At 43.0% G+C, this 14,151-nt stretch overlaps 1 protein-coding gene across 5 annotated transcripts in view; it reads left to right on the forward strand.

Moving 5' to 3' along the window:
- The first annotated feature begins 4,200 nt into the window (after positions 1–4,200).
- Positions 4,201–14,151, forward strand: part of LOC130333476 (uncharacterized) — a 43,145-nt gene continuing 33,194 nt past the window's right edge. For all 5 annotated transcript variants that reach the window (XR_008875653.1, XM_056553846.1, XM_056553845.1 and 2 more), the window contains exon 1: positions 4,201–4,967. Coding sequence is in view for 4 of the 5 variants with exons in the window: in XM_056553846.1 (XP_056409821.1) it covers positions 4,602–4,967 (366 nt within the window). In the remaining variant the exon portion in view is untranslated. The remainder of the gene's footprint in view (positions 4,968–14,151) is intronic.

Below are 14,151 nucleotides of genomic sequence, written 5' to 3' on the forward strand. Positions count from 1 at the left end.
GGGATTTGTAGTTTTGCAACAGCTGGAGGGTCACAGTTTGGAGATCAATGTGCAGTGGTCTTTAAACTGTGGCCCTTCAGATGTTGCAAAACTGCAAATCCCAGCATGCCTAAACAGCGAATAGCTGTCTAGGCATGCAGGGAGTTGTAGGTGCGTACCTCCAGCTGTTGCATAACTACATCTCCCAGCATGCCCTTTGGCGATCAGTACATGCTGGGAGTTGTAGTTTTGCAACAGCTGGAGGCACATTGGTTGGAAAATACTGAGTTAGGTAACAGAACCTAACGCAAGGTATTCCAACCAGTGTCCATCCAGGTGTTGGAAAAGTACAACTCTCAGCATGCACTGTCTGTCAGTACATGCTGGGAGTTGTAGTTTTGAAACAGCTGGAGGGCAGGGCAGGTTTACAGTGAGTTTCCTGCTTCAGGTTTGAGCTTCGGCAAATTTTTCGCCGCAGCGCAAGATCCTAGCGGGAAACTCACTGTAAACCCCCGCCAGTGTGAATGTACCCTTAAAACACTACACTACACTAACACAAAATAATGCGCCATATATTTATGACGTGACTGTGACGCGAGCGCAAGAGCTGCGCTCACTTCATTCCCAGCGGCTGTCAGCGATTGCGCTGATGTCTGCCACTAACCCCTCAGATGCCGTGATCAATACAGATCACGGCATCTGCTGCACTTATATTGGCTGTTCTGATTGCCCGCGACACTGCCATGAGGATCAGATCAGCGACCTGCCTCCGTCTGTCTCCAGGGGTCTTCTGCACTGATCTGCCTTCCAGCAGACCAGAGCAGAAGATCCCCGATAATACTGATCAGTGCTATGCCCTATGCATCTAATAATTGCTATAAATAGACCCCTATGGGGACTAAAAAAGTGTAAAATAAATGTTAAAAAAAGTTTTTAAAAATGTAAAAAAGCCCCTCCCCCGATAAAGTTTTAACCCCTTGGGGACCGAGCCCATTTGACCCTAGGACCAGAGCATTTTTTGCAATTCTGACCACTGTCAATTTAAGCATTAATAACTCTGGGATGCTTGTACTTATGAATTTGATTCAGAGATTGTTTTTTCGTGACATATTCTACATTATGTAAGTGGTAAATTTTCATTGATACTTGCATCATTTTTTGGTAAAAAAAATTCATAAATTTCATGAAAAATTTGAAAACTTTGCGTTTTTATAATTTTGAAGCTCTCTGCTTGTAAGGAAAATAGATATACCAAATAAATAATATATTGATTCACATATACAATATGTCTACTTTATATTTGCATCATAAAGTTGACATGTTTTTACTTTTTGAAGACATCAGAGGGCTTCAAAGTATAGCAGCAATTTTCCAAGTAAATTCAAAATCTGAATTTTTCAGGGACCAGTTCAGTTTTGAAGTGAATTTGAGGGTCTTTATTTTAGAAATACCACATAATGGACCCCATTATGAAAACTGCACCCCTCAAAGTATTCAAAATGACATTCAGAAAGTTTGTTAACCCTTTAGGTGTTTCACAGGAATAGCAGTAGGTGGAGGCGAAAATTCAAAATCTTCATTTTTTACACTAACATGTTCTTGTAGACCCATATATTTTATTTTTAAAAGGGGTAAAAGGTGAAAAAGCCCCAAAAATATGTAACCCAATTTCTCTTGAGTAAGGAAATACCTAATATGTGGATGTAAAGTGCTCTGTGGGTGCACTAGAGGGCTCAGAAAGGAAGGAGCGACAATGGATTTTGGATAGCAAATTTTGCTGAAATGGTTTTTGGGGGGCATGTCCCATTTAGGAAGCCCCTATGGTGCCAAAACAGCCAAAAACACCCCACATGGTAAACTATTTGGGAAACTACACCCTTCAAGGAATGTAACAAGTGGTACAGTGAGCCTTAACACCCCACAGGTGTTTGACGAATTTTCAATAAAGATGGACGTGAAAATGAAATTTTTTTATTTTTTTCACTAAAATGCTGATGTTACCCCAAATTTTTCATTTTCACAAGGGGTAATAGGTGAAAATGTCCCCCAAAATTTGAAACACCATTTCTCTCGAGAAGGAAATATATCATATGTGGATGTAAAGTGATCTGCAGGTGGAGGGCTCAGAAGGGAAGGAGCGACACTGGGCTTTTGGAAAGCGAATTTTGATGAAATGTTTTTTGCAGGGAATGTCTCATTTAGGAAGCCTCCATTATGCCAGAACAGCAAAAATCACCCCACATGGTATACTATTTGGGAAACTAAACCCCTCAAGGAACGTAACAAGGGGTACAGTGAGCCTTAACACGACTTTGCATTGAAGTTAGATGTGAAAATGAAAAATGTTTTTTTTTTAAACTAAAATGCAGATGTTACCCCAAATTTTTCATTTTTACAAGGAGTAATAGGTGAAAATGTCCCCCAAAATTTGAAACCCCATGTGTCTCGAGTAATGAAGTACCTCATATGTGGATGTAAAGTGATCTGCGGGTGCACTAGAGGGCTCAAAGGGAAGGAGCGGCATTGGGCTTTTGGAAAGCGAATGTTGCTGAAATGGTTTTTTGGGGGCATGTCACATTTAGGAAGCCCCTATGATACCAGAACAGCGAAAATCACCCCACATGGCATACTATTTGAGAAACTACACCCCTCAAGGAAAGTAGCAAGGAGTGCAGTGAGCATTTACACCTCACTGGCGTTTGAAAGATTTTTGTAACAGTGGGCTGTGCAAATGAAAAATTACATTCTTCATTTTCCCGGACCACTGTTTCAAAAATCTGTCAGTCACCTGTGGGGTGTAAATGCTCACTGTAGCCCTTGTTACGTTCCGTGAGGGGTGTAGTTGCCCGCAGGGGGCCCACGTCATATTTGGGGCATCTTTTCAGGACACAAGGATGCCCCGGTTACCTCTCTGCGGCCCTGCGTTAACTTTAAAAACGTAGGGGCTGCCGGGAGGTAGCGCACGCAGGGACGTCACTGACGTCCTGTGCGTGCGCCCATAGGAGAAGAGCGGAGAAGAGCAGTGAGGGGGACACACGAGTATGGTAAGTCACCACTCACCAGCACGTCATCTTCGGTGTTCTGACCACCGCTCTTCCGGTCCCGGGACTTACTGCTATGGCCCATAGGCCATAGGTAGTGTAGTGCAGTGTATTGTTTTTAGGGTACATTCAAACGGGCGGAGATTTACAGTGAGTTTGATGCTGCAGCGGAAAATTTGCCGCATCTCAAACTTGAAGCGACAAACTTGCTGTAAACCCCCGTCTGTGTGAATGTACCTGGTGGGGGGCAAAACTACAACTCCCAGCATGCACTGACAGACCATGCATACTGTGAGTTGTAGTTATGCAACAGCTGGAGGCACACTGGTTGGGATTGGGAAACACTAAGTTAGATAACAGACTACTGCAGTGTTTCCGCACCACTGTCTGTTTCCTAACTCAGTGTTCCCATGTGCCTTCAGCTGTTGCAAAGCTACAACTCCCAGCATGCATGGTCTGTCAGTGCATGCTGGGAGTTATAGTTTTTCAACAGCAGGAGGCACATAGGTTGGGAAACACTGAGTTAGGAAACAGACAATGTTTCCCAACCAGTGCGCCTCCAGTTGTTGCAATACTACAACTCCCAGCATGCCCAGACAGCCAAAGAACATGTTGGGAGTTGTAGTTATGCAACAACTGGGGAAGAACAGTTTGGAGACCACTGTGTAGTGGTCTCCAAACTGTAGCCCTCCAGATGTTGCAAGACTTCAACTCCAAGCATGCCCAGACTTCCCAGGCATGCTGGGAGTTGTAGTTCGGCAACATCTGAAGGGCCAGATGTTGCTGAACTACAACTCCCAGCATGCCTGGACAGTCTCGGCATGCTTTGAATTGACATCTGGAGCACTACAGTTTGGACACCACTGTATACTGGTCTCCAAACTGTAGCCCTCCAGATGTTGCAAGACTTCAACTCCAAGCATGCCCAGACTTCCCAGGCATGCTGGGAGTTGTAGTTCGGCAACATCTGAAGGGCCAGATGTTGCTGAACTACAACTCCCAGCATGCCTGGACAGTCTCGGCATGCTTTGAATTGACATCTGGAGCACTACAGTTTGGACACCACTGTATACTGGTCTCCAAACTGTGCCCATCCAGATGTTGCAAAACTACAACTCCCAGCATGCTGTGTCCTTGAGGTGTTAAACCAAGCTATTCTTAGGTCAGAACTAATGCTGAGTCATGTCCCTGACGTCATGCAGTTCTAGTACACAGCCTATTGACTGCATGGAAAGATCCCCAATACGCGTCCCTGTAGCCAATGATCGCAGGGTGAAGCAGCCCTTGTGTGTTGTGATGCTGAGCAGGATTCCTGATGTGGGATGATGATGCAGGGATGACTGTTCCTGGGGGTGATGATGAGGAGGGTGCTGATGCTGCCAGGGTTTGCTGCGTATCCTGTTTGCTGTTTCTGCAGTCACGTGGGGCCCCTTTAAGTTTCCATTGAGAGCAGCTTGTGGTGTCACATGATGGACATGATATAATGTAACCACATCAGAGAGGGAGGCAGAGAGGAGGACAGGCTACAGCGACGACAGGACAGCTCAGCAGCACTCCGTCCCTACCATAGCCCCACACTATATGGATGGACACAGATTCAACTCCACGGGGAACGGGAAGAACTTTCCCTATCGCTTAATAGAGAGAAGTGACAGGACGCGGAGCAGAGTCCCATTGACTGCAGCGACAAGCTGTGCGCCCGCCCGGGGATGGCGAGAAGTGCAGCGCCGCACAGTGTCAGAGGGAGAAGCAGCACCGTCCACATCCAGCACTGAGAGGAATAGAGGAGGGAGGAGCAGCTACTTCCAGCACAACACATGGAGAAGGAAGGAGCAGCCACCTGCACTGCTCACCTCTGCTCCGGTGGGCACATCGCCTGGCACTGCCATGGTATCGGGAGCACGATGGATCGTGAGCCCTACAGAAGAGGCAACCCTCTCCTTCATGGTGAGTCATGGCACCTACCTGTGCTTTTCTCACTTTTCTCCTGTGGTTAGGGCAGCCTCCACATCATGGGGGAGGTAATGATAACAAGGGTCGCATGCAGGCATTAGGACGCGGCATCCGTGTGCAGTCGCAGAGCATAATGCAGACTGAGCGCCTTGTGCGTGCGGCCACTCCCCCCTTTTGTTGTCCATGAGTTTGCTCTGCTGTAGGATATATGTACAATATGCGGCTATGTATATATGTAGTATAGGATTGTATAGTGTATCCGCACGGCTCGTACACCCACAGTACAGACCTGTCAGTCAACTCCTGCGGTACCGCTGACAGCTCCGGCTCTTGGTTTGCGCAACTTTCCACTTGGTGTTTACACAGCGGGCACACGCCCCTTATCTCCGGGCTTTCCTCTACACAAGGTCAGCGCCGCTCCGTGCCCAGATAGTGATGTGGGAAGGGTATATTGGGGGCACGTAGGGTTTAATGGTTGTATTCTGGTGGTATATAGGATATAGGGGGATGTAGGAGTGGTATATAGGATATAGTGGGGGATGTAGGAGTGGTATATAGGATATAGTGGGGGATGTAGGAGTGGTATATAGAATATAGTGGGGATATAGGAGTGGTATATAGGATATAGTGGGGGTGTAGGAGTGGTATATAGGATATAGTGGGGGATGTAGGAGTGGTATATGGTGGTATATAGGATATAGTGGGGGATGTAGGAGTGGTATATAGAATATAGTGGGGATATAGGAGTGGTATATAGGATATAGTGAGGGTGTAGGAGTGGTATATAGGATATAGTGGGGATGTAGGAGTGGTATATAGGATAGTGATGTAGGAGTGGTATATAGGATATAGTGGGGATATAGGAGTGGTATATAGGATATAGGGGGATGTAGGAGTGGTATATAGGATATAGTGGGGATGTAGGAGTGGTATATAGGATATAGTGGGGATGTAGGAGTGGTATATAGGATAGTGATGTAGGAGTGGTATATAGGATATAGTGGGGATATAGGAGTGGTATATAGGATATAGGGGGATGTAGGAGTGGTATATAGGATATAGTGGGGATGTAGGAGTGGTATATAGGATATAGTGGGGATGTAGGAGTGGTATATAGGATATAGTGGGGATGTAGGAGTGGTGTATGGTGGTATATAGGATATAGTGGGGATGTAGGAGTGGTATATAGGATATAGTGGTGATATAGGAGAGGTATATAGAATATAGTGGGAATATAGGAGAGGTATATAGAATATAGTGGTGATATAGGAGTGGTATATAGGATATAGTAGGGATGTAGGAATGGTATATAGGAGGTATATAGGATATAGTGGGGATGTATGAGTGGTATATAGGATATAGTGGGGGATGTAGGAGTGGTATATAGAATATAGTGGGGATGTAGGAGTGGTATATAGGATATAGTGGGGATGTAGGAGTGGTATATAGAATATAGTGGTGATATAGGAGTGGTATATAGGATAGTGATGTAGGAGTGGTATATAGGATATAGTGGGGATGTAGGAGTGGTATATAGGATATAGTGGTGATATAGGAGAGGTATATAGAATATAGTGGTGATATAGGAGTGGTATATAGGATATAGTGGTGATGTAGGAGTAGTATATAGGATATAGTGGGGATGTAGGAGTGGTATATAGGATATAGTGGTGATGTAGGAGTAGTATATAGGATATAGTGGGGATGTAGGAGTGGTATATAGGATATAGTGGTGATGTAGGAGTAGTATATAGGATATAGTGGGGATGTAGGAGTGGTATATAGGATATAGTGGTGATGTAGGATTCATATATAGGATGTAGGCGTGGGATAAAGCGGTGATGTAGGAAAGGTATATGGTGGTGATATAGGAGTGGTATATAGGATATAGTGGTGGTGATATAGGAGTGGTATATAGGATATAGTGGTGGTGATATAGGAGTGGTATATAGGATATAGTGGTGGTGATATAGGAGTGGTATATAGGATATAGTGGGGATGTAGGAGTGGTATATAGGATATAGTGGTGGTGATATAGGAGTGGTTTATAGGATATAGTGGTGGTGTAGGAGTGGTATATAGGATATAGTAGGGATGCAGGAATGGTATATGGTGGTGATATAGGAGTGGTATATAGGATATAGTGGGGATGTAGGAGTAGTATATAGAATATAGCAGCAGGATATAGTAGTGGTATACACTGTAGTAGTGTGGGCGGCAGGGGACTCTACAATGTGGTGATCTGGAGCTCCCCCATATACGCAGCTAGAATGAAGCTCTGGACGTCACTTCATGTTTACAGATGCTGTGTGCCCAACTATAGTGGTGGTATATAGGATGTAGTAGTGGTATATAGGATGTAGAGGTGGTTTATAGGATGTATATAGGATGTAGAGGTGGTATATAGGATGTAGTAGTGGTATATAGGATGTAGAGGTGCTATATAGGATGTATATAGGATGTAGTAGTGGTATATAGGATGTAGAGGTGGTATATAGGATGTAGTAGTGGTATATAGGATGTAGTAGTGGTATATAGGATGTAGATGTGGTATATAGGATGTATATAGGACACAGAGGTGGTTTATAGGATGTATATAGGATGTCGAGGTGGTATATAGGATGTAAATAGGATGCAGAGGTGGTATATAGGATGTATATAGGATGTAGAGGTGGTATATAGGATGTATATAGGATGCAGAGGTGGTATGTAGGATGTATATAAGATGTAGAGGTGGTATATAGGATGTAGTAGTGGTATATAGGATGTACAGGTGGTATATAGGATGTAGTAGTGTGCGGATCTGGAGAGGCGTGTGCTGGAGCTCCCCCGTATACGCAGCTAGAATGGAGCTCTTGACGTCACGTTGTGTTTACAGTGCTGCGTGTGATGTGGAAGCTGTGGGTTCGGTCCTGTGTGTAATAGGAGAGCAGTGTTTTCCGTCCTGTGTGTGGTATGAGGAGAGCTGTGGGTTCGGTCCTGTGTGTAATAGGAGAGCAGTGTTTTCCGTCCTGTGTGTGGTGTGAGGAGAGCTGTGGGTTCGGTCCTGTGTGTAATAGGAGAGCTGTGTTTTCGGTCCTGTGTGTGGTGTGAGGAGAGCTGTGGGTTCGGTCCTGTGTGTGGTATGAGGAGAGCTGTGGGTTCGGTCCTGTGTGTGGTGTGAGGAGAGCTGTGGGTTCGGTCCTGTGTGAGAAAGCTTTTGCTCGCAGTACTGAACACGGCTTCATGTCCGCATTCCAGCTCATGTTGCGCAGATAAAATTCAGCCCTGATGTAAACAGAGAGGAGGAGCCGCAGAGCCCCTCCTGTCCCAGAGCGGTCCGTGTGCACATGGCGCTGTGTATATCTCCAGGAGGCATGTATTATACAACCTTACTTCATATGCAAGATGAAGGAAATAGGCGATGGCCAGCGCAGCTTTCTTCTTTCCCATAGCTTCTTATAGGCGTTTAACCCCTTTAGCACTCAGCCCATTTAGGCCTTAAGGACTCAAACTATTATATTTTTACGTTTTAGTTTTTTCCTCCTCGCCTTCTAAAAATCACAACTCTCTTATATTTTCATCCACAGACTAGAATGGGGCTTGTTTTTTGCATGACCAGTTGTCCTTTGTAATGACATCACTAATTTTACCATAAATGTATGGCACAATCAAAAAAATACTATTTGTGTGGAGAAATTCATAAGAAAACTAATTTTGCTAAATGTGGAAGGTTTTGTTTTCATGCTGTACACTTTACGGTACAATAGACCTGTTTCCTTTATTCTGTGGGTCAATACGATTAAAATGATACCCATGATTACATACTTTTCTATTATTATATTGCTTAAAAAAAACTTTTTTTAACCAAATTTTTAAACTTTTTAACCAAATTAGTGCGTTTAAAATCCCTCTATTTTGCTGATATAACTTTTTCATATGAGGGCTAATTTTTTGTGCCGTGATCTGTAATTTTTTTTTTTTTATTCCACATTTGCATATATAAAACTTTTAATACATGTTTTATCAATTTTATTTGGACTTTTTATTTTTACATTCACGCCGTTCACCGTATGAGATAATTAACATTATATTTTAATACTTCGGATATTTACACACACGGCGTTCCAAATATGTTTATTAAAAAATGTTTTTTTACACTTTTTGGGGGTAAAATGTGGAAAAACTGATAATTAACATTTTTATTAGGAGGGGATTTTACTAATTTTTTTTACTTTTGTTTTTCACTTTTTTTTCTTTTATTTTTACACTTTAATAGTCCCCATAGGGAACTATTTATAGCAATCATTCGATTACTAATACTGTTCAGTGCTATGCATAAGGCATAGCACTGATCAGTGTTATTGGCTAGCTTCTGCTCAGGTCTCGATCTAAGACCAGAGCAGAAGACCCATGGAAGGCAGCGGAGGCAGGTAAGGGGACCTCCGTCCGCCATATTGGATGATCGGATCGCCGTGGCAGTGCTGCGGGCGATCTGATCATCCATTTTAGTGTTTTAGTGACTGCACTGCCGCAGATTCCGTGATCTGTATTGATCACGGCATCTGAGGGGTTAATGAAGGACATCCGCGCGATTGTGGATGTCGGCCATTACGGGCGGGTCCCTGGCTCCTATCAGCAGCTGGGACCTGCCGCGCATGACCCGAGCATTGTTCCGATGCTCACGGTCATGTATAGGATGTAAATGTACGTCCTGGTGTGTTAAGTACCACCTCACCAGGACGTACATTTACTTCAGCGTCGTTAAGGGGTTAATAATGTAGTGTAGGCATATCTAGTGTAAGCTTTTATACTTTGCTGTAAAGGTAGCTTAGAGGATAGCACCATGGTTATAGGCTGTTGTTATCCCTCTTACTATACCCATAAACATGGAAATGTGTAAACGTCTGTATGACATATCTACACAGTGGCCAGAGAGAACAACATGGTATATAGGCTGTTGGCATTCCTCTTCTTACTATACCCAGGTGTGTACAGGTCTGTATGACATATCTACACAGTGGCCAGAGAGAACAACATGGTATATAGGCTGTTGGCATTCCTCTTCTTACTATACCCAGGTGTGTACAGGTCTGTATGACATATCTACACAGTGGCCAGAGAGAACAACATGGTATATAGGCTGTTGGCATTCCTCTTCTTACTATACCCAGGTGTGTACAGGTCTGTATGACATAGCTACACAGTGGCCAGAGAGAACAACATGGTATATAGGCTGTTGGCATTCCTCTTCTTACTATACCCAGGTGTGTACAGGTCTGTATAACATATCTACTCAGAGATCTGTACTGATATAAGCAGCTGAAGGGATGATAGGGACTGTTTCCTCTTGTATCCCTCTTGTCACTGAAGTCATGCACAGAGTAACGTATATCTATCTCCTATGTATTTATCATAGTTATCCTGTTGCATCCTTCTTCTCCCTGAAGTCATGCACAGGGTAATGTATATCTATCCTATCTATTTATCATAGTTATCCTGTTGCATCCTTCTTCTCCCTGAAGTCATGCACAGGGTAATGTATATCTATCTCCTATGTATTTATCATAGTTATCCTGTTGCATCCTTCTTCTCCCTGAAGTCATGCACAGGGTAATGTATATCTATCTCCTATGTATTTATCATAGTTATCCTGTTGCATCCATCTTCTCCCTGAAGTCATGCACAGGGTAATGTATATCTATCTCCTATGTATTTATCATAGTTATCCTGTTGCATCCTTCTTCTCCCTGAAGTCATGCACAGGGTAATGTATATCTATCTCCTATGTATTTATCATAGTTATCCTGTTGCATCCATCTTCTCCCTGAAGTCATGCACAGAGTAACGTATATCTATCTCCTATGTATTTATCATAGTTATCCTGTTGCATCCTTCTTCTCACTGAAGTCATGCACAGAGTAATGTATATCTATCTCCTATGTGTTTATCATAGTTATCCTGTTGCATCCTTCTCCTCACTGAAGTCATGCACAGAGTATCGTATATCTATCTCCTATGTATTTATCATAGTTATCCTGTTGCATCCTTCTTCTCACTGAAGTCATGCACAGAGTAATGTATATCTATCTCCTATGTATTTATCATAGTTATCCTGTTGCATCCTTCTTCTCCCTGAAGTCATGCACAGGGTAATGTATTCCTGTGTGTCTGTCTGTACTGTATGATGTAAATAGGATGACAGGAAAGGTTTTCCTCTTTTATCCCTTTTTGTATGTGGTTAATGACACTGAGAAAATGACAATATCACATTCCCTAAAGTCATAGACCGGCTAATGTATACGTGTCTAAATGGCATTTATACATATGGAGCAGAACTGTGTGATGTAAACAGCTGACAGAATGACAGGGATAGTTCATACCTCGTTCTGAAATCAGGCACATGGTAATGTATCTCTCTATCTACAATGCAAAAGAAGATCCGCAGCACTCCAGATAAGGTGACATCAAACGTGCACTTTATTCACCCATGTTTCAGGATACAGCATTTCAATGGCTTCTCGCCATCTTTCCCAAGCATTAGGGGTGAGAGGCCATTGAAATGTTGTATCCTAAAACATGGGTGAATAAAGTGCACGTTTGATGTCACCTTATCTGGAGTGCTGCGGATCCTCTTTTGCATTGTGGCTTGAAGTATACAGAATGTGATCCGGCCTGTTCTCTGCTGGCACCCATCTACATTCTAATACCTGTTTGGATGTGCTGCTTCTTCTGTGGAACTATCTATCTATCTATCTATCTATCTATCTATCTATCTATCTATCTGTTGTCTGTTATTATATGCAATAATTGAAGTTGAGAGGATGACAAGACCACATTTCTTGTTGCATCCCTGTTCTCTCTGAAGTCATATGCAGGGTGATATATACACGTCTAGATGACACAATGGAAGGCTGGAAGAATGTCTCCTGGTCTGAGCAGTCTCGATTCCAGGTGTGACATTCAGATGACGGAGTCAGAATTTGCCAGCCTTGTATCAGTGGACCAGTCCCAGATTTCAATCCATATGAACCAAAATCTCTGAGGAATGTTTCCAGCTTATTGTAGAACATATGTCATGAAGAATGAATGCAAAAGAGTGTCCAACCCAGTACTAGCAAGATTTACCTAATAAAGTGGCCAATGAGTGTATAAAAAATGGGTGCACAACTCTCTACGGTTCTAGAGACACTCTTTTAGATTGAAAGCTTAAATGAAGAGATAAAAATATACAGGGGGCGCTCCCTGATGAGGTGTATCCGCTGGTGTTTACCCTTCACCACACCCAGGTGATATACCGACCTTTTTTGGAAGCTGCACCGAAGTTGGCAGCAAGTGGTGTAAGTAAAGGTGAATGCAATAGTTGGCTGCTGCTCTCTTAAGGGTATGGGACACCAGTAGTGGTGACTGATGGAGATAGGCGAAGGACGATATGAGGTAAAGAAACCTCTAGGAAAGGAGAATCTCTGAACTTGTCATCCGCTCCTGTTTATTTCATCCAATGGTAGCCCTGAGCAGTGGTTCAATCTAAAAGACGAAGGACAAAATGAGGTAAAGAAATCGGTTCAGCAGAGGTGCTGCACAACTGTAGCCATGAAGAGAAGACTCGAGCAGCACAGGATAAAATAACTTATTGATAGAATTCGGGACAATGCGTTTCGGCATACCCTAATGCCTTCCTCAGGTCCACTTATAGTTCCCAGGAGTCGATTATGCTCAGTTCTGGGTCACTGGTGGTGGATGTTATTTTGTCCTGTGGTGCTCAAGTCTTCTCTTCATGGCTACAGTTGTGTAGCGCCTCTGCTGAACCAATTTCTTTACCTCATTTCGTCTTTCATCTTTTAAATTGAACCACTGCTAAGGGCTACCATTGTATGTAATAAACAGGAGGGGATGACAAGTTCAGAGATTCTCCTTTCCTAGAACATAGTAATGTGTTCATAACTAGATAGCACATATACTGCATGATATATACTTAGCTAGGCTGTGTGAGGTAAACGAAGTAGAAAAGATGACAAGCTTAGTTTGCCTCTCGAATTCCTAGAACTCCCTGAGTGAACTTGGAAATGTCTAGAAGACATCCATTATGTAAACTCAAATACATATGTGGCTGGATTGTGTGAACTAAACAGAGGAGATGACTAGTCCCTCCTTTCCCAGAGCTCTCTGCACATATTTAATAATTTATACATAGCACATATATACATGGAGCTACATTGTGTGCGGTGAAGAGAGAGGAGGAGCTGATGAGCTTGCTCTTTCTTCTGAACGCCTCCTTTGTATAGCTTCCTGTGTGCATATTTATATATGGATGTCTATTAGACACATATTTTGTGAGCACATATGCACTGTGTGCGACATAAAATGAGTGATGTAACTGGCCGGCCTTCCTAGGTTCTTCCTTTCTCAGAACTCCTTTCTGTGTGTACTTATATTTATAAAGCAGATATTTCGTAAGCGCCCATGCACAGACAGTTGGAGCTCAGTAACTCAATCCTTGCCTGTTCCCTTCTTCAATTCTCTGCCTTAAAGGTGGTACGGTACATATGTCGATTTTTAGCTGTAGTGGTAAAGTAAGTCAAATAGGATGGAACCCCTGTAGGCCTCTGGTCATATGGGCCAAGTTGAAGCATAGGTAAAGATGCAAAATGGCCATAGCTCTGAATGTCTGCATCCATGATAAAGGATTTTTCATAAGAATATATTTTAAGTACTGTGGATGAGTGCTGCTTCCTTTTCCAAATTTCTAGTCTCTCTCTCTCTCTCTCTCTCTCTCTCTCTCTCTCATCTCTCTCTCTCTATCATCTCTCTCTCTCTCTCTCTCTCTCTCTCTCTCTCTCTCTCTCTCTCTCTCTCTCTCTCTCTCTCTCTCTCTCTCTCTCTAGTGGTATTTCCATCTGGACATTTATGGCATCCACAGAATATGCCACGAATGTCTGATAGATGTTGAGATAGACAACCCCCTGGCCCATTATAGCATGGTTTCTGTCACTGGATGGGATTAAATAACTTAAATGAGATTTACACAGTTTAAGTATAGTGGGTGTTGTATTTAAGTACCTTAGCAGCCATAACATTTGTGGCATATCCTATGAATATGCCATAAATGTTCAAGATAGAAATAACCTTTAAAATTCATCATACATTTGAATGAATGTGGCCCTTTGTGTTTACATCTAGAGGCTGAAAATCCTTTTAG

This window comes from Hyla sarda, unplaced genomic scaffold (assembly GCF_029499605.1).
Source record: "Hyla sarda isolate aHylSar1 unplaced genomic scaffold, aHylSar1.hap1 scaffold_411, whole genome shotgun sequence".
Classification (NCBI taxonomy): Eukaryota; Metazoa; Chordata; class Amphibia; order Anura; family Hylidae; genus Hyla; species Hyla sarda.